At 38.4% G+C, this 20,755-nt stretch overlaps 2 protein-coding genes across 5 annotated transcripts; both read left to right on the top strand.

The window, feature by feature from the left end:
- The first annotated feature begins 55 nt into the window (after positions 1-55).
- On the top strand, positions 56-1,382 carry tmsb4x (thymosin beta 4 X-linked). The gene is made up of 3 exons (XM_067516367.1): positions 56-204; positions 817-929; positions 1,018-1,382. Exons 2-3 carry the CDS (start codon positions 830-832, stop codon positions 1,047-1,049), a joined length of 132 nt encoding a protein of 43 aa, XP_067372468.1. The 5' UTR covers positions 56-204; positions 817-829; the 3' UTR covers positions 1,050-1,382.
- Positions 1,383-11,075: 9,693 nt separating this feature from the next.
- Positions 11,076-20,569, top strand: egfl6 (EGF-like-domain, multiple 6). Of its 4 annotated transcripts, XM_067516353.1 has the most exons (13): positions 11,079-13,145; positions 14,354-14,460; positions 14,815-14,907; positions 15,124-15,243; positions 15,347-15,466; positions 16,514-16,648; positions 16,736-16,858; positions 17,315-17,377; positions 17,846-18,097; positions 19,173-19,247; positions 19,338-19,433; positions 19,526-19,788; positions 19,982-20,569. In XM_067516353.1, the coding sequence occupies exons 1-13, from the start codon at positions 13,072-13,074 to the stop codon at positions 20,087-20,089; spliced, it is 1,629 nt and encodes a 542-aa protein (XP_067372454.1). In that variant the 5' UTR covers positions 11,079-13,071; the 3' UTR covers positions 20,090-20,569. The 4 variants fall into 4 exon arrangements, with proteins under 4 accessions (XP_067372458.1, XP_067372454.1, XP_067372457.1 ...); XM_067516354.1 differs by lacking the exon at positions 17,315-17,377 and having other exon boundaries at positions 11,112-13,145; XM_067516356.1 differs by lacking the exons at positions 16,736-16,858; positions 17,315-17,377 and having other exon boundaries at positions 11,081-13,145.
- The last annotated feature ends 186 nt before the right edge of the window (positions 20,570-20,755 follow it).

Genomic DNA, 20,755 nt, shown 5'->3' with positions numbered 1-20,755 from the left:
CGGCGGTTTGACTGGATCACTCTTTCATCTACAAACGCAAAATCACATTTGTACAAAAGAAAGTTTTAGAAAAAGGGGACGTGACGTCACAGGATTTTTGCATGCAGCGCAGTATTTATTGAGTGATGGAAGCAACAGACAGTGCCACTCTGTTCCTGCGCCAATCAGACGTTCATTTCTGTTGTTTCTCTGACCGAAACACCGGTGAGTTGATTATATATTTTTAAATCATATTTTGAGGCTTGTTTTATTATTGTCTGGTAGTTGAAGGGCCAGTCACGGTTTGAGGCTTTTTAATTTTTCTTGTTGTCGTCTCACATTAACACCAAATGAGGTCAGCTGCGCAAGATGCGCTGGATCTAAGAAAGGAAGGGGAATAAATGGGAGAATGTGACATGCAGGAAAGGTGAAGGACAGTGATTTGTCTGTTTTCTAAAAAACGTATGCTGTATCACTCGGTCCACTCTCAGCATGTTTCATGTAATATTCAGTAGCTGTGCTCTGCCTTGATTTCCCCCCCCCCCCCTCAGCTTTGTTCAAGGGGGGGTTGACATTAGTTGAAGCCATCTAGATTGATTTAAAAGGGCGGTGGTCCTGCAGCTGCACACTTACTGACACAAAGCTCTAGTCGTATTAGGTTCAGGTAGACTCATAAGGGAAGCTTAAGTTAATAGGCCTGAGAATGGGAATGAAATGTATTTTATATAGCCTCACATGTTTTTTATTTAGACTTAATCAGCAGTCTAAATGCTCAGCTGTGCACTAATCAAGTGTGTGAAGTCCCTAAAAGATAATTAATTGGTTTACTGTCTGTAGTGCTTCTGGAAACATGGCTGACAAAATCAACGTTGATGAAGTTGCAACTTTTGACAAGAGCAAACTGAAGAAGACTCAAACTGAAGAGAAAAACACACTGCCAACCAAAGAAAGTATGTTCTGTACTCTCACTTGATCCACGCTGTTCATATGGTGCTGATGGCAACTTTTGTAATTGATGATACTTTTCTCCTCTTACAGCCATTGAGCAGGAGAAGTCAGAGTCATCATGAAAATGGGTCCTACACTGTACATTCCACAAGCCTTTCCTTTTTCATCTTCTTTCAACACATTCCAACTCAGTAACTGACAAAATGGCTGCACAACACCCATGCATGCACTTACCAAAATGTTCCTCTGTACTGTAAAGAAGTGGGTCAACATCAGCAGGTTCCTGTCATCTGTTCCTGGGGCCCAACCTCTAGTGTGGCATTGAAAGGCAGCCATGTCAAGTGACTACAGATTTGCAACCCAACTCTGGCTACTAGTGAATGCTCAAAGCAAGCTGTAACACATCTGGAATGCACAAGTTTGTTAAATATGCAAAATAAAAAAATGTAAATAGACTAATGTGTTGTGGTTTACACGGGATTTTGTTCAGTTTGTACCCTGGGCTATTGCACTATTGAGTAATGAATCTGCTGACAACATGGCAGTACCTGTTTAGAAGTGAAACTGACTTTTTTTTTTTTTTTTCATTGTACAGTAAAGCTGAGACCTAATGTATAGAGCTGCTAAAGCTTCCTCAGTGTTTTAAATTGGAAACGAGGGTCACACTGATAAAACGAAAAGCACGCCTTGTGCTTGAACTTCAAAGTGTAGTTGTACAGAAATTGCACCACATTTCCTCCAGAAGAAATGGTACACCAGCCATGCAGTATATCCAAATGTTTCTGTACTAAACTGAAGCTTGGGCAGGAGCTTATGCCCAGTTCCTCCAGCTGTAGCTAATGCAGCTTTCAACTGTAAAACTGTAAGGAGGCAATTTTGTGTCCAAGATGGGTCAAATCTCTACAGAGACCTTAGGTTTTATATTGGGGCAGAGTGATGTCTGATCGTTTTGTCCACTCAATCAGCTTCTACATTATTGAGTTGCTTAAAATCAACACTGACATGCTGTATGCTGTATAAAGTGGGTTTATGTTGCCTGTATGTGTCAACATTAATTTGAGGTGACAGGTACACACTCAACTGCCTCAACCTTCCCCGATTTGGGTCAAAGCTGTTTGTTTAGCGTTATCCTAATTTTAGAGGAAACTGGACTCCTTGGTATCAGCATGGTGATGACACATTAAAGACAGGAGCTTCTGGGTGACTAGAGGCCAATTTATTGAGCACACAGGTTCCTGTTATTTAAAGATGGTTTTATGGAAGGAAGATGGAGAAATAAAGAATTTACATAAAAACATAATATTTTGATAAGATGTTTTTCCATTCAGGGCTCTGACCATTGCATTCTGTAGTGAGTCTTGGTGACCTTACTGGATGTATACACTATATCATTTATAAAGCTGCACTGTTTGGATGTTGTCATCAAGTAAAAAAAAAAAAAAGATTACTTGTTCTAACTTATTCTACTGCACTAAACAGCTTTATCTCATGTGGTTAGAGACAGAAAAAGAATGGGGAGAGAGATTACATAAGTGCATCTGTGGCCTATAACAGCTGTGCTGAAACAACAATAGGCTAAAGGATTGACACAATTACACATTCATCCTCTTTCCCATGAGGCTGTGTTTAACCTAAGCCATTTTTAGTTTGGGAAAAATGGTCAGTTTCCTATTTATTTATTTATTTGTTTTATTTTTTTGCATCTTTAAGGAAGCAAAAAAGGCCACACAGTTCAGATGCTTGTATGTCTGTGAAGCCAGCTCCCCCTCTTCACCATCTTATGAGAAGTCTGGTCAGACAACAGCTCCTCAGTGTCCTATAACAATGTGTGCTTTTGGGAACACATTACGAAGCACAACTATACTCTGTTCCACTCACTACACACTTTGTTTCTGCTGTATAAACACGAGAGGCTTTAAAAGGCTTATAGCATCTTGCTCAAGAATACTTTAAAGGACATGCTGGAAAGATTACACCTGTTCCCTTTCAAATGGGGAAGGACATCATTAGTATAAATGTTTACAGTGTTACTGAGTTTTTCCTCAAAATAACACAGTGACTACAGGCCGATTGTGGGGAAGTTGGCCATCTGACAATGTTGAGATGGGCACCCTCTAGACTGCCTGCGGCTGTTGTGAGCTGACTTTACTTACTTTACAACAAATTCATTTCTATTTTAGCTCATGGTCTTGGCCGGACTGCTACAACACATAGTAACACAGTGTTTCAGAAAAGGTGAAATCTATTGAACTTAGCCGATGTTATCGTGTAGTCTCATTAAATGAATGTGTTTGTGTGGTGCACATTTCTACCTAAAAATGATTTCTATACACATACTCTATACCCTGCTACAGTATGTGTTGATATATCTTCAGCCCATGTGAGTCGGTGAGTCATACTGTGTAAAACAATATGAGGAGAAAGGCCAATCAAGTCCTTCTTGTTCTGTCTGGTTTTTAACAAGTTGAAACATGGCAAAACTCAGCTTTGCAAATGCACATCAATGGAGTAGCCTATCTGCTTTTTAAACCTATACAACACAAAATAGGTATGCAGTACAGCACTAATGTCATTGATTAAAGTGTATCTGAACAAGAGTGTAGTAGTAAACATAGTATAAATCAGGATTGATTAAACAAATCATCAGTTTGACACCAACTCTGTATTTTGTTTTAGGAAGTAGCTTCAGTTTTCTAAAGTATTACTAAAGACATGAGGTAAAAATAGATAGGTGTCTAAAGCTAAGAGCAGTGGCACTAAATTGGTGTTATGTGTTTTGTCTCTAGCAACAGAATAATCACAAGTGGTCATTGATATATTTAGTAGTAGATCATTATGTTATTATATGTGCAGTAGAAACTAAAAATCAAATGCTGACAAAGTATATCTGAAATTAAATAAAGAAAGCTACAACTTCGGATCAAACAAACATCAAACTGAATTCAGTATGCTACATACTATATAAGATGATAAAATTAATTGATCTGGTATGTGTGTACACTAAATATGTATATATTTTTGTAATTATTCATAAGAACGTTAAAAAAGCAGGAATCAATACGTTCCTTTATCTGTATTGGGTTGTTCGGTGTTTCTATGTTCTTAAGACAGAGTGCACCAAGGAAAGGACAATACGTCTTTGTCCTTATTATCGTACTCATGGTGGGAAAAAGCTTGGCTGCTATTGTGTGATCGGGTGACACAAAAGCTGAGGGTGTGACCTAACCCAACTAGAGGCACACAATAAAGGTTCCCATGTGTGACAAGGAAATGTGCCTTGAGTTATACTTGAGATTTGTGGCAGAAAGGGAATCTGTATGGCTAACTAACTGATCACTTAGCAGAAATCCACAAGTGCTTCTATGTGTGTGTAAACTAAAAATAATGAAGAGCAAATCACAATTTATTAAACAATGTCAGTCCTGTTGTCCTGTTGTGTACCGTGATAGAACAAGAACATTGTTGAACATAAAAAAATGTGCCAACCAACAATTAAAACCACAACAACATGCAAACACGACAAAGTGCACTTGAAGAGAGGCTAAAGTTGTAGTCAGATGAGTAGCCAGAATATGACCAAAGTCAATTCCAGTATCTTACTACTTATTTGGCTTGATTGATATATTTTTGGAATTGGGCTGGTTAGCCAGATTTCCTGAGGCCTGGATATACTGATGCAGTTGTAGTGTTATGTGATTCAATGTGATATGTGCATGCAAACTTACAGCTGTATAAAAACACTCTGGTGTGCACAGTGGCTCACCAGCTGTGAGTCTGGCAAACCAAATGCACCTTGTCAACACCACTGTCTTTGTGCATTTTCAATTTCTATATACAAGTAGGAATAATGCACAGTATTACGAATCCACAGTATTACATGTTATACCCTCAGTACTACAATCTGTGTCATGAGTTATAGATGAAGAAGGAAGGTTTAAGCTATCAGTGACCATGAGAGAGAAACAGGATGTGAGAGGAAAAAGTGTGAAGTGAGACACCAGTTTGCAAAGTGCAGTAGGCGGTAACCCTCATTTATGCTCCAGAAGTTGGTATTTTAGACTTTATCATTTATTCTGAAAGATGCAAACTGTGAGATGCTCTGTATATGTTGACAGTCGTTGTAGGCAAACTGCAGGGTTTTTTCTCCTGGTTCACATGCATGAGTGATCCTTTCACTTGGCAATAGGACATTTAAAGTCCCATATAAATGAATGGACATGCTCTACGGGGACAGAGTATTAGGCCATGATAACTTAAGAGACAATGGCTTTTCCTATGTAATGCTTTGTCAAAGTCACAAATCTGAAAATGCTGGAGACTATACACATCACAGGAAACAAAGTAGTTTCCATTTGAGAAAAGACTTGGTACCTCTTACTGTCCAGAGGTCAAGTTTAACTTGAGTTTGTAGCACTCCACTTATGATGTTCTCTCGACGTAACATTTGAATACATCATCATAGCAAAGAAGCATAATATTCTTGTGAAATGTTCACTAGTGTTGGCTTTTCATCCCCTCATTTACAAGGATGTTTGTCAAACTTGCAGCAGTGCTTGAGCAGCTACAATGTGCCATTTTTATTTTTACACAGAACTTATATCAATGCACTGTACTGGTTCTGTAACAGTACTTAAGATGAAAAGCTGATTATTTGTATTCCCCAGTAAACATGAATCTAGAAATGTAGTCAACATGAGAATCCTATGCCCTATTAAATCTTCTCACTTCATCAAAGTCTCGCTGTATATTACAGCAGCTTGTTTGTGAATGTGTCTGAAACCAGAAGTTTCAGAGGTGTGTAACAGGATGTGGTTAAAGAGCTGCAGCACCATACTGTAGAAGCAAAACTCCACAGCTAAAAGAACTGAGCTGGTGGATTTCATAAATAATAGATTAATGTTGCTAATCTGATTATTCATTGCTAATTGTACAATTCTTGTTTATAAGGATGAAAAGAGGAACTTGTCTTTTTAGTAATGGATGAGGCAAATAAAAAAGTATAAAGTGAGCCAAGACTTTCCAATACTTGTTATATAATTATTAGAAATATCAGGCAGTGGTAAGAACTATTGTTTGAGAATAGGACATGATTAATATGACACAAAAGTAAATCACACAAAAAGTGGAACACAGCACGCTTGTGAGAAGTGTCAAAGCAGAAGTATATTTTTATATTCGGAAACTGATTTTATTTTACTGTATGATTGTGCATCAAATGTGTATTTTGCTGTTGCGTTTGTATTGCACATGCTATTTTTTGCAGTCCTGACAGTTGTTTAGGTTACTTTGGATTATGGTTTAGAGTAAGTTAAACTGTAGTAAATGTTCTTGTGACAGATTCATGAAAACCGTTTGATGCATGTGCTTCTACAGTGTTAACTGGGTGTTGATTCACCGTAAAGGTGTGCAGCTATGTTTACATTTGTGTTGTGTGTGTCGTCTTTACATTTGTGATAAGGCCACAAAAGCCTGTAACAGCCTATTTCATTTAATGTGTACTTCACCTAGTAGTCCTTAAAGCTTGTTGTGAAACAAGGCAGGTAAAGCAATGGGGTTTAGATTTGGTTTGAGAGTGGTTTAATCTCCCATTAATTAATGCGGATAAATACTAGGAGGTGTTTGTGTGTGTGTTTACACACTTTATTAGGTATACCTAGTTAAAGATGAATGTATTATAATACAAGACTCGTGCAATAAATCTTCCCTTACTGGAGGTCATGAAGTTTACTTTTTAAAGATGAGAAGACCCACCTGTAGAGTCATTTTAAAGGATGTAGTTTGTGTTGCTGTAGAATTGTACTTTTTTGTACATAAATGTACAATCCTTAAGAATAATCATTCAGTTGAATCAGAGCTCTGAACATCTCTTTAAAGTCTGTATAAAATACTATAAAACAGTTTCAGGAAAAACTGAACATAGTTTAATACTGTTGTTTTAGTCTACTACTAGTAATAGTTACAGCAAGGTGCACTGAGTGGCAACTGTGTGGAAGCTCTCATGACACAGTCTGGGCCAATGTCTTTGAACTTTCCACTTTTGATGTCATTTTCTGTGCTCTTTTTTGTCACAGGCTGGCCCCCTTTGTGCTGTGCAAGGCTACAGAGAAACCTTTAGGTGTTACACACAAGACACATTATTGTCTGCCCATACTTTGACTATTACGCAAAACGCTGCTCAGTTACACAAATGTTAGAGAATAAATCCTACTTGCACACTATATGCACTGAATTGGAACACCATACAAAAATAATACATGTACCACCTCTCATACATTCAATACAACAAGATATAGTTTAAATATGTAAAATCAAAATTCCAAATAGCTTATCTTTTAAAGTTTAAAATTCATCTTTAGTGTGTCCCTTTAGCAATAGTTACCATACAAAGCTCTTTCTAACTAGAAACAGGAAATTAAATGTATTTTTTATTTGGAATATATTATGTGGAGTTATTATTATTATTATTATTATTATTATTATTATTATTATTATTATTATTATTATTATTTTTATTATTATTATTATTATTATTATTAGGGTTTTTTTTGGAATAACAGCACAGCCATTTCAATATGTGTTTCCTGGAGCCTATAATCCCTACAATAATGCAGGGACATTAAAGCTCTTCTGCACAGGCAAGAGGTAAAAGTGATACTGCAGCATGTCTTATCCTGTTAGGCATGCAGTTTATGTGACCACTGCACTGACATGAAGTGGGTTCTTTTCTTACAGCACAGAGGCATGCAATTAAACCCACCATAGAAATTGTGAGTTAAGAAGAATCTGCAACTTTAAAGACTGAGCTTATTGATGAAGGTGTATATTTCATCACAGGACTAAGGTTTGAGCAAATTATGTTTTGAACGGCAAACTTACCAACCAGGCTATCAACACAAATACAACAAATACAACAAAGAGTAAAGTAGGAAATGGTTAGGGTTATAGTGCACCATCATCTGTTTGAAAATGAAAAGCAATAAATTTAGACATGGTCATGTGGCAGGAAGTGGACAGAAGAAGTTCCCCATTTATATATGCAGGATTATGTTTATTGTATTAAGTACATGCCTACTCTTATACAGGAAGGCACAACCACATAAAAGCCCCTGATATAGTTGAGTGTAAACTCTGTGAGGTACCATCATTAGCTCAGGGTAGTCTGCATAAGAGCTTTGTTTGAGACTGTGACCGACTTAATAGGGTACTGTAATGTCTCTGACCAGGCAAGCCCCTAAATAAATAATGGTGAGTCACACATCGACCCTCTTGGGATGTCTGGTGCTTCCCCATTAGGCCCCATCTCTGCCCAGTGCTGTATTATTGATGGGCAGAGAACGAGAGGTGTCCAGCTGAGGTCAAACTCTGTGTTAGCCTGTCACATCTGTCATGTTGAGATGCAAAAGTGCCTTTGTGTTCTTGTACACAGTCTGAATCCCCCAAAGTCTGTCATCTGGTTCCTCTGGGTGGAGCCCCATTTAGCAACAGCCTGTCATTTTGTAATGTGTAGACAGCAGATGTTACAGAAGGAGCACCTGGACTTATAGGAGCTTCTGAATGCGAATTATAGGACATTTCTGTTGAGTCACAAGGAGGAAAAAGCCACAAAGTAAAAACTCTTAACATCAGTGGAGGCTTCTTTTGAAGATTTGTTGTGGTAAATATTAAATATTGTACTACATAAAACATTGTTTCTACATCCTTACTTAACAAGAGGTACTTGACCATCATGAACATTTCAAAATTGGCACTAGAGAAGTAGGAATGATGCACACTCCTGTCATAACTGTTTACACTCTGTCAAAATGACTTGTCAATGTTACGTTTACTATCGCAGGGGAAAATCGCAACTCCCTTCCTGCTCCACGTCAAGCTTCCAAGTGTAGTACAGGGTTGATCAGGTTTAAGGCTTGTAGAGTAACCACAATGCAATGTTACAGAAGGTCTTACCTTGGAGATTGTCAAATTAACTACTAGCAGATTTGAAAGAAAGTGCAGTGAATATTGTTGCACACAATCCTATTAAATTTAGTTATAAGTTAAGTCTACAACAAGTTATATTGACTTTGGTCATCTAGAAATATGGACACCAGTGTTCACATGAATTTAAACTCAGTATCTCAAATAGTGTACCACAATATCTTTGATAAGCAGTGGCCCATTTTTACAGCAGTCAGTAATCTTGAAGCACATTCACTGCTCATGTCATCTCCCAGTGAGGGCAGGATGTGGTTGTGTGCACACATCATTTTCAAAATAGCTACTCTACAGCCTTGTCTCTCCTTTTATAGTAAAATCCTTGTTCAAAGTACTCTGGGCCATGGTAAGGGGCTCTAAGTGTATTAATATGTGTGCCCACATAGAGGCAACTTTAAACATGCATTCTGCAGGTAGCGATAAAATAGGGGCCTGTTATGGCCACTATTAGATTTTTTAACTTTTATTAATCATGTCTGCGATGCTGGTGCTGTTTAAAACGAGATAGGAGTACTGGCCTTAGTAAATTCTAGGATGTGGGGCAGCACACTTCCTGTATGCAGTCAATGCCACTACAAAGTGCAAAAGCAATGAAATAAACAAAAAGCCAAATGTAAAATATGTGAGTCTGACTCATCCTTGTGTACTACAATGAAGCAAATAACCCATCACTGTTCAAATGCCCATATAGGAAAAAGTAAAGAAAAGGACTGACCCAATAGTCAGCTCTCTTTCTAATATGCTCCAAACTGTACTCTCAGCCAGGATATGATGCAACCTCTTTTATTCATTAAAATAATTGCCAACAGACCATGATCTCTGTTGACGGAAAAGTGACATATAAACGGACAGACAATAAATGACCCATGCTAGTACATTTACTTTAAAAACTGCTGAGATTTCTGTTCAGAATTATGCACAGCACATAAAACAAAGACTGCCAGACTGAAAACCAGAATGTTGTTTAAAATAAGATACATAATAACATAATTTTCCTTTTAACTATTAATGCGTAATGCCAACACAGTTATATGCAGTCTTTTGTCTAGTCTTTGCTTCCTTACTACTGGAAAGTGCTGAACTATGTCCCCCCCCTCTGGACAAAATATTAATTGAAGAGAACAGCGAACACATTTTAATTTATTTATTTTTTTGTCCTTTCAGCTTTTGCTGTGAGTTCAGGGTCGCCACAGCAGATCATTGTCCGCCTGTTGATCTCTACTGGGCCTGGACCAGCCCTGCACAGCTGAAGAGATGGGATGTTGGGGGTTCAGTGTGTTGCCCAGAGTCAGTTTGACATATAGCTGGGACTGGGGATTGAACCACTGACTTTGTGGTCTGTGGACAACTGCCTTTACCAACTGAGCCGAAGCCTCCCCAGAACAGGGAACAAATAATTAATTCCGCTTTGATAGAGCTTAAGGTATTATTTATTTGCACTGGGCACAAACTTGCCTATATCTGTATACTATAAAAATACTAAATGAGGACAAATATACACTTAAATGCAAAGTTCAAAGGCAACAATGTTTCAAAAAAGCACTGACAATTCTGCTAAAGTTGTTATACCAGGTATAAATCATTAGTGTATACATACTATTGTTTTATAACTTCAACAAATCAAGCAATTCTTATTTTAAGTATTAAGATATATTTACATAATTCTGCTGAGAAACCCTGCTTATTGAAAGTTTGAGCTGTGGTCTGACAGACCCTGATTAAGGCTAATGCTAAACTGCATTGGTCATAATACAATGAGTTTCTTTTTTGATCTGCGAGCTTTGCTGGCAGTTTGATCTTTTTAGTTTGTATCGCCACATTTTTGCATCTGGACAGCAGGTTGGGTTGTCCAGTAGTTGTTCTTTTATAGAGCTGTGGTCTGAATGCAAGAACTTTGGGGACGGGCAAGGGCGATGTTATTGTGACAATAATGGGTTCATCAGGTCCATGGCGTGCCGATGAAGCTCCATCACCTGACCTTTACCCCAGCACTGCAGCCATACAACCACTTTAGCAACACCAAGGAAACAGATCTAATGTGTAGTATGTACAATCTACATGCTTAAGATGCTGAGGTGTAGAGTCAGGTTACAGACTAGACTAATGTGACACATGGGGTATGTGTTTTTCTGTCACACAGAGCTCTTCCAGGGATTGCCAGAGATGTGGCAGAGCATGCATTAAACGAAACAAGAGCTAATTTCAGAAAGGTCTGAAATTATGGGACGGTGGAGAAATGTCATTACATTCTAAAGCACTACTTCCCACAATGACTTTGCTTTTTAATGAGGTAACATAGGCTAGTTTTACCATTGCACTGCAAGGTTATGAATAAGCAACTAAAACTACCTGGATTAAGGTCAAAGAAACATTAAGCTTTACTGAACTGTGGCTAAGGTAAAAAAAAATCATGGTAATGTTGATTGTTCATGGGGCTTGTCCAAATATCCACTAACCTCTTACCTACTATTATATACTTTCTGTCAACACCACTACTCAGCTGTGCATACTTGTGGCATTAACCACTGCCTGCTCCCCAGTAACCTAACCTCATCTTTTTCTCCAAGATTAGTATTTAGGAATTTCTGCATGTAGATTCATAATTTTTGAGTTAAGGTTCATTGCCGTGTATCCCCTGCTCTTTTAAAGAGTTTCTCTAAGCTCACAGAAAAGTCTACGCTATACTGATTTGTTCTGGAGCATAACAAGAACATCACACATAACAGAACAAGAACAAGATCCGCATTATTGTTGCAATAAATGGGTGCAACAATGGGGAGTGTCCAGATTGACTTAGATTTGACCTCATGGTGTATAAACACAGATGACATATAACCAACAGTTAGCAACCTGAAAATTTCTGCTTGCTGGCAGTAGTCAAATAACCACAGATTTGCTGAGCCCATCTACAGAACTGAAACCATTTCGATTGCAGTTTTCATCATCTTTAGCCTTTTTTGTCGGACAGATATTTTAAGTAACAGTGTGCACAATTTTCAAATATTTTCTCAATTGAAATATGCTCCAGAACTTATCTTAACGTGGAGAGATGCTGTGCAAGCCTGCCATGACACAGATTCATTGAACATTACTTGCAGCAGTGAGGAGATATTCACTACTAAAAAAATTTGGTCAATTTGGACCAAGGATTTCTGCTTGATGGGGAAGTTTTGTAACGTTCTTATTTGTAGAATTTGATAACTACATCTGCCTGAAGGGCTGTGGGGAGTGTGGTGAAGAGTAAAAGCAGCACTGTCAGAGGAGGCAGAAAGCATTTGGGCACAGCAGGCAGGACTGATTCCAACTCTCATATTTAATGCTAATGTAAATGAAACCAATTAAAATCAGTGTAAATGACCCAAGTATTCCAACAACAAACTAAATGCCAAAGCCAAAAAACAACACCTGTAGATTTCTAGACTGGTACAGGGGAGCTACACCAGATGGTGAAGCTGACTTTGAAAGCGTGGAAAGTCATTAAATGTTTTTATGGCTAAACTTGAAATTAGCATGTGTGAGAGAGCAAAGCTTTATGTGCTACTTGTGAGTACGACATCAAAGAGCAGCAGCTGGTAACGACAGGCCAGCACATGTCTGAGTGCCACAATTAGCTGATACAGCTAATTCCCCGTCCAAATATATAGTAGTATATATACAGCAGAGGCTCATTTCCACAAAGAAACACATAAACCTTATGTAATGTCAGAAAATAAACAAATATAAATCAAAAGATTAACCTGTGTTTCACATTTTTAGAACGGCATGGTTTTTCCTTTTGGTGATCTTCTGGTGAAAGATTTTCTTGTGGACCAGTATTGAGTTTCAGTGAAGATAAGAGCACCCCTAAACATAATCCCCACCCCCCTTACAAACACAGTCCTACCTCCAAAACTCACAACCTATCCCTCACAGTGCAGTGTCATTTGACAGTGTTAACCCACCTCTGGAATTTCCAAGAGGAAGAGAAGGAAGCACAATTATGGTGTAGCTGCTGCATTGAAAAAAGTGAGATACAGATTTTTTTCAACCTGGAGGAGACTTTGACTTTGTGCTCTGGAAGTACATGAGAACCTGTCTAACCATTTGAATGAGCGTAAACCCTGGGAGGAAGAGTCGACTCTCACAGCCCCTTGGGAAACAAAGCTGCTCCAGTTGCTCACAGACACAAACATGCAGCCATTCACCTTGGTTGGTGCTCTTGTTCTCCTAATCTGTATCTCCTCTGGAGGTGCAGAAGCCAACAGGTAAGTCACTGAAGTGACTGTTTAATGTTGATGCATGGTGCAAGTGTAAACTTTACCTTTATATTTGTCAGAAGTCTGAAAACATTTCCAGTATAATGTCAGACAGGTCACTATGTACTATGAAGTTGCTACCACATTGCAGAGTACTAATATTAAAAACCAGGAAAAATAATTATGGTACTGGCCATAATACAGTGTGGCCCGTTTTATATGGGTCGAAAAAGGAATGACTACCACTTTTACTGCTACCTGGTCTACATGCTATTATGTAAATGCAGTTTAATGAGTAACATGAAACCCCAAATTTTGTACTGAATTATGTACTTTAAATGTCTTTTTTGATGGTATGTACACACTAAGGACTATGGGAGCTATGGCAGCAGTATGTCAGCTAAATGTGGCACAGCAACTGTTAATAACTGAAGAGCACCTGTCACACTTAGGAGCCTCTCTCATGTGGGCTATTCTGGTTGATTTCTATCAAGTCTCACATTCCACCAGTCCCACTGGAGCCGAGGCTGCTTTTAGGATGATGCCCTTGCAACCTTAAACATCTGGGATATTGAGTTTAGCAGGTGGAAGTTAGAGATAATGATGGCTGGCATTAGCTGTTAAGTAATAGTATAGTTCCTACAAATACACTATTTTAATATTTATTTGTACTTTCTGTGGTGACATTTTAATTTAATTAATGTACACATATACAGATATGTGATGTAATCTCTATTTACTGAAAGTTATTTTGAATGCAATACTGACAAATACTAAGAGTAAGAATACAGTAGATTATCATCTGACTCCAGTAACAAATGAGGATCAAGAAACAGAAAAAAAGGTAAAAAGGGGCTTGCACATGTATACAACATGTGCAAGCCCCTTTTTACCTTTTTTACCATTGTGTAACACAGGAAGTCTCTAATTAGTGTGGTTTTTCTCCATCTTTTGTCTACATCTCACCAAGGTCTGTTTTTATTTCCACAGGACTACTACTAAAACTACTAACTCTAAAACTGCTACTACACTAAAGTGTGGGGACAATTTTTCTTTCCAACAAAATGTACAACCTGACATCAATGTTTCATTGTGGTTAGTGAAATGTCATTTGGCTTAAAGGACTAAAGTTCTATCTAAGGTTCCATGTTTCTGGGTTATGAATATTGCTAAGAGGATGAAAGTACAGATATTACCTCCTCTCTTCTTTTGAAAAGGCACTACAGACAAGTCTTTACTGGAAACCAACCCGGTGTGTGTCGCTATGGCAGAAGACTAGAGTGTTGCTATGGCTGGAAGAGAAACAGTAAAGGACAATGCGAGGGTAAGAACCGGCCAGATCGATCCAATCTCTGGTTTATACTCAATAAATGACAGTTTCTATGTGGACAACAATATTTGTTGTCATTCTAATTTAAGATAAGAGCTTATTAAGTTTATAAATGCAATATTTGTTGAAAGATCAAAAAGGAAATTTCCTGCCAGAGTGTCCTAACAATCATTGTTCAATCATTGTTCATGAGCGACGGTTTCCTAACTAAGAACATGAGGAAGAAATGAGTATCTAAATTGAAAAACCTTGCCTACATAATAGAAATGTGTGGTTTGACTAAAATCCATAATTTTCAAACCACTGATATTTTTGATGGTATTTTCTTCATGCTGAATGTTTTACCAGCCCAGTGTGAGCAAGGCTGCAAACATGGAGAGTGTGTTGGCCCCAACAAATGCAAGTGTTTCCAGGGATACACAGGAAAAACGTGTAATCAAGGTGGGTATTTGAGGTCGGAGTGTCTGGAAAACATGGGTCAAGCTAAGTACAGGATAATCTTATTTCCAGCTCCTAACTCATTTACGTACGGTATGTTCCATTCAAAGCAAATGACGATCTGTCTGTTTCAGTAACTTCCAAATCCCCACCAAGATGTTTGACTTTAAGAAAATACTGTGTTATCAATGAAAAAATAAAAGTGACTCTGTATTCTAGATCTGAATGAGTGCGGCCTGAAACCTCGTCCCTGTGAGCATCGCTGCATGAACACTTATGGCAGTTACAAGTGCTACTGTCTAAATGGCTACACATTATTGCATGATGGATCTTGTGCCAGTGAGTAATTCACACCACTGATATCCATATACTGTATACTATTACTTCATATATAGGGAATAAGAATTTGTATGTGTGTGTTTGTGTGGCTGTGTTTTTACAGATTCCAGGACATGCTCTCTTGCTCATTGTCAGTATGGTTGTGAGGAAGTACAGGGGGAGACTCGTTGCCTTTGCCCATCTGCAGGGCTGCAGCTGGGACAAGATGAGCGAACCTGTGTAGGTGAGCAACCACATCCCACACAGTGACAAATTATTAACATAGTGATTTAGTGTTATTTAAGTATGATCAAATATGATATAAATTTGATAATAATGTGATACAGAAATAGAGGCTAGTTTAAGATGCAAAGTTAAAAATGTGATGGGACAATAGCTCTTATGAAAATATGTAATTCTGTAGATAGTGAAAAGGGACTGACTTTGGCTTGCACTGAGAATTTCACCACATATTATAAAAAAGTAAGTGATATTTCTTTCAACAAAACATCTAAAGGTATGACATGGCCAGTTGGACATACTGATCACATGGGGAAGTAATAAAAATGGTGGAGCATTAAATGTTATGACTACCATGAATCCATCAGCCTCATAAAGTACACTTTTATTCTGGAAATAGATCAGGAAAGCATATTTTTCCCCACACACACTCTATCTAAAAGATAATAATGGACCAAATAATGAAGGAAGATGCATAACTAGTTTATCGAACACGAAAAAAATAAATTTATTATTCATTTTAAGTATAAAGTGACTGAACATAGAGTTGCAATTTTTCCGTCAACACTAGATATGACAGACCGCTAACTGGCTGCAGGCTTGTTGCTGATTATATATAAAGCATGCATATACAGTGTATAAGGATCTGACTGTATGAAAACAAGGTCATTTTAACTCTCATTTAATTAACTCTGCAGGAAGAGGCTGGCAATACTCTGGCACTGTATCACATTCACACTAGTTTAATACGATTCTTCCTGTGTTATGTTGCAGCTCAGAAGCATCCAGAATAATATCAAGGAAATAGCACAAATATCAATTTGGAGCAGTGGGAATAGGCTATAAAACATGCCAATAAACATGCCTAAAGGTTTAATTAGTGGACAGACTGTGTTACTACTGTCTGATGTGCACATTGTAAAGAGTAATGTACTGTACATGTTTAATGCATTGTCCCAGGTACAAGGTTTTGTACTAGGTATAGGTACGTACAGGTAGGTGATAATATAAAATCAAAGGGTCTTTTATTTTCCCATTTTGTTTTTGTCAGATATTGATGAATGCGTTACTGGGAAGAACCTCTGCCCATACAACAGGCAATGTGTGAACACTTTTGGCAGCTACTACTGCAAGTGCCAGGATGGCTACGATCTGAAATATGTTGTTGGCAAATATGATTGCGTAGGTAAGGTATACGTAAATGTTTCCCCTTAATAAACATTTACGCTCACTTCTTCTCATGGAGGTACAAATAGACTTATTTCAATTCCAGACCTTGATGAGTGTACAGCTGGCAACCACAAGTGCAGCAACTATGCTGTGTGTCTGAACACTCAAGGATCCTACAAGTGCAGGTGCAAGTCTGGCTTCAGGGGCAATGGCTTTGAATGCACTGGTGAGATTCACTACACTGAATTATTAGCTTATTCATTTTAGAAGTGGATTTGAATATGCACTAAAACTTGTCCAATAAATCCATTCAGCATTTATGTATTTCAGACCTTCCCCTGATAAGAGCAATCATTCAGTTACATCAGAAGCACTTTTACAGCCCTATATTTTATTAGAAATCTTTGGAAACATCAGCAAATTCCTTCCAACACAAGCATCTTGCTTTCAGACTCCACTACTTTTCACAGATGCTAGTACTACAGAGCCACAGATTAAAAACACACCTGTGTAAACATGATATTGTACGGTGGCCAACCATTTGAAGACGGGGAGAGACTGGTTGAATTGTATTGTTAAAACTAGGCCCACATAATAACAGGTGACAGCCCACGTAGCCAAATCACACAAAAGTATAGGCCACAACGTTCACCATAAATAAAGATGCCTTTAATTTTTGTAGTCAAGCCATTTTATCAGAGGTCATGGGATGGAGACAAAGGGAGTGCAGATGATTTTCTCAATGGTGAGATTGTGTGGAATCCAAGCCTATGTGCTCATGCTGTTTACTCTCTGCTCTGCAAGACCTTTAATCCCAGCACCTCCGATGACACTGACCCTTGCTCACGGCTAAACATGTTGTATGCCCACAGCACACACAGCTTGATATGGGACCTGGAGTCCTCAGCATGACTCTTTCTATTAAGAAAGTGTGTGATACAACGGCTTCGTGATTGTTTATATGTAATGAATTTCACACTCATGCTTTCATCTGCATGGAGTACGGTGTTTCTTTCTGTTGTCCAAGCATGTTAATTTCCTATACTACTCCTCCCATTCAAAAGTACAGTATGTAACTGCAGGGAAATTATTAACACGAACGCAGCTGGGAAATACATGATAATAAATGCATCTGCACTCTGGTAAAATACTGAATTTCCTATTCACGATTGCAGATCCACATGTCTCATCCAATTCCTCTTCCTGCCTGCAGCCATCCCCAATTCCCATGTGTCGCCCAAGATTGTGGGTGGTAAGCAGGACGAGGACATCAAAAACATAATCCCCGAACCAGCCACCACACTACCTCCGAAGGGTCGCCAGCAGCCTTTTGACTATGATGGAGAGGTCTACATTGGCAGTCATACTGAGGAGAGACCAGAGGCTGAATTTTCTGAGGAAGACGAAGAGCAGGGGGAGAAGGAAGCAGAAGACAACCAGCTCAATCCAAGAGGAGATGTTTTTAGTAGGTTTGGCTGTTTTGCAATAATTTTGTTTCTACAAGGCCATTTTGGGTGGTCTGCAATGCATAATCCATACACAGACTAAACAAACTTGTGGATACACAGCACATGAACAAAATTTGTGACTTTTTCACTGGGCAGCCAAAGTAAGTATGAAATTGCAGGTATAAACACTTGACCAGAGAAACGACACTTAACCTTGTCTACTGATGTGACATCTTTCTTACTTAATACCAAGCCATTGGCAAGAACATATCAAAAATAGAGTCAACAAGCTTTCAAAAAAAAAAAAAAGGTGATCTGACACCGGCATGCTCCTCAAATGAAAAGACAAGATTGGGGAGTGTGGCCATGCAGTGGTATGTATCTCACTGAGACATCCCATAAATAAGATTACATTTCACCACTAATCTTCATCTTCTTTTTTGGAAAAGACCTGAGTCTCTGAAATAACTCAGGGACAGCAAGAGGAGACAGGCTCAGAAACATCCATCACCTCCGGGGAGGAATTTCACTCTTCCCATCTCCTAAGAGTGGGGGTTAAGAAAGGAGGGAGGTTACAAAGCCTCCAAGCCTTTTATTATGTTTTCCCCAAAACAGCTGTTGTGCAAACATACTTGACTCCCAGTAGAAAAGTCTGTCGTCACTACTTCAGACCTCTTTGACACTAGACCACTCTGTCTGATCAGCTTTAAGAATCACAGCTGTCATTCGTCTGACAAGGCTGCTTGCCATAGGGGTGGTTTCCTGCAAGCTTTAAAATGCTTGGGGATCTGTATCCATAAGTTGCAGTTCCATCTACAAACGTAAGTGACAGCAGGGCACGTCTACACCTGTTGGGTAAAAACCCCTTTTGGGTTCATGTTTCACTGTGGAAAATCTTTTTGCTGCTTTTTATAAGATCACATATTTCTTTCAATTCATAGAAAAAAGGTCTGTAACATTTTTATATGTGTAATCCATTTACAGTTTTGCCTACTTGCATCATTTGCTGATTGTGACATCTGACATTACATGTATTTTGCTAAACATACATATATTTACACTGATTTTCTTTCCTTCATACTTTAAATATAGTATCAGAGGACTTCGAGTCTGTAGTTGGCCCAGCCACAGAAGTTAAAGAAATCCAAATAGCACCAGCTCAGGAAGGTAATTAAATAACAGTTTGTGTACCCGTTTGGTAAAAAGAAATTTTGCATGCAATGTACCAATTTACTATGCTGTCCTTTCACTCTACAGAGTTTATTGTTGATTGCAACTTTGACCAGGGGGCATGTGAGTGGGTCCAAGACAAGGCTGATGACATGGACTGGAGTGTAGCCTATCATGATAATGGTAACAACCCACATTTTTCACATTGTGGTAAAGATGCATTCATGTTTGTGCAATCAGATGCAGTTACTTAGAAGTGCTACAAACTCCCCCAGGTGCTGAGTACTACATGGCCTTGAGTGGGCTCCTAGGGGAGCCGCAGGATGTGGCCAAGCTTAAGCTGTTTTTAAGTGATCGGGCTCAGCAAGGCAGCTTCTGTCTCACCTTCGACTACCGTGTTGTGGGTCATAACGTTGGTACACTTAGAGTGCTGCTGGATAACAATGCTTACCCAGTCTGGGAGCAGACCTACAGCAGACACCAAGGCTGGCAGACAGAGCTCCTCACTGTGGCCTGGAAAGAGGAGGCCCCACAATTTGTAAGTCACTCTCGCCATTGATAGATGACTGTGTAATGCACTAAACAATGACAATGTTGCAGCCTATTTAGTATTTATGGGACTAATTCTAATGGATATTGCTTTCCTGTGTTAAATGCTTATACTTCAGACTGTAAAATACAAACCTACTGTTTACTTCTTACTCACAGTGGTATCAATGAATATTTTTCAGATTATTTTTGAAGCTCAGCGTGGGACAGGTCTTGGAGGCGAGATAGGGTTGGACAATGTTGTCCTGACCTCAGGGCCATGTCAAGAGGATGTCAGTCCAATCTTTTAAAAGTCTCTACCTTGGATCAAAAATTTGAAAATTCTCTAAATGACACATGTCAAGGATTCCTGCTTCTGCCTGTTCTGTCATGGCTTAGCCACAGGACATTAGGATACAGACACATGGTGTGAAGATTATGTGCAATGAAAGCATGCATGTTTATTTTATTGCCACGCTGCTACATCCATTCATCTTGCTATGGAATTTTACAATATAGATAACTCAGACCTCAGGAATAGGTGGAAATGCTAACTTTTTCTGTTAGTTGTGTTCAACAGTATTGTGCTTAGTTATTTTCTTGTGTATGTGATTCTGAATTTTACTGAAACAACTAATGTGAATTCTTAACTGAATTATATCTGAATTTGAATCTTCAATGATAACAATTTTGAAGGCTGTTTAGTGGAAATAAGCATCCGTGCATAAATGCTGTATAATATTTTGCTATAATAATATACTGTACTATTACATTAAAACTTTTTTACCATTCCTTTTCTACATGTTGTATAGTTAAATGCTTAGATAGTTTTCAGATTTTGCATAAAACGTATCCTATAAAATATACTGTCAAATATTAAAATTAAGGTTTTGATCTGTGTCCTTTCTAAGAACACATGTAGCTGGGGTCCCTTGTCATATTTCATATTTTCGTTTTAAAGTTCCAGCAAAGTAGTA

Source organism: Channa argus, chromosome 9, assembly GCF_033026475.1.
Source record: "Channa argus isolate prfri chromosome 9, Channa argus male v1.0, whole genome shotgun sequence".
Classification (NCBI taxonomy): Eukaryota; Metazoa; Chordata; class Actinopteri; order Anabantiformes; family Channidae; genus Channa; species Channa argus.
This window is presented reverse-complemented; position numbering and strand designations above follow the sequence as displayed.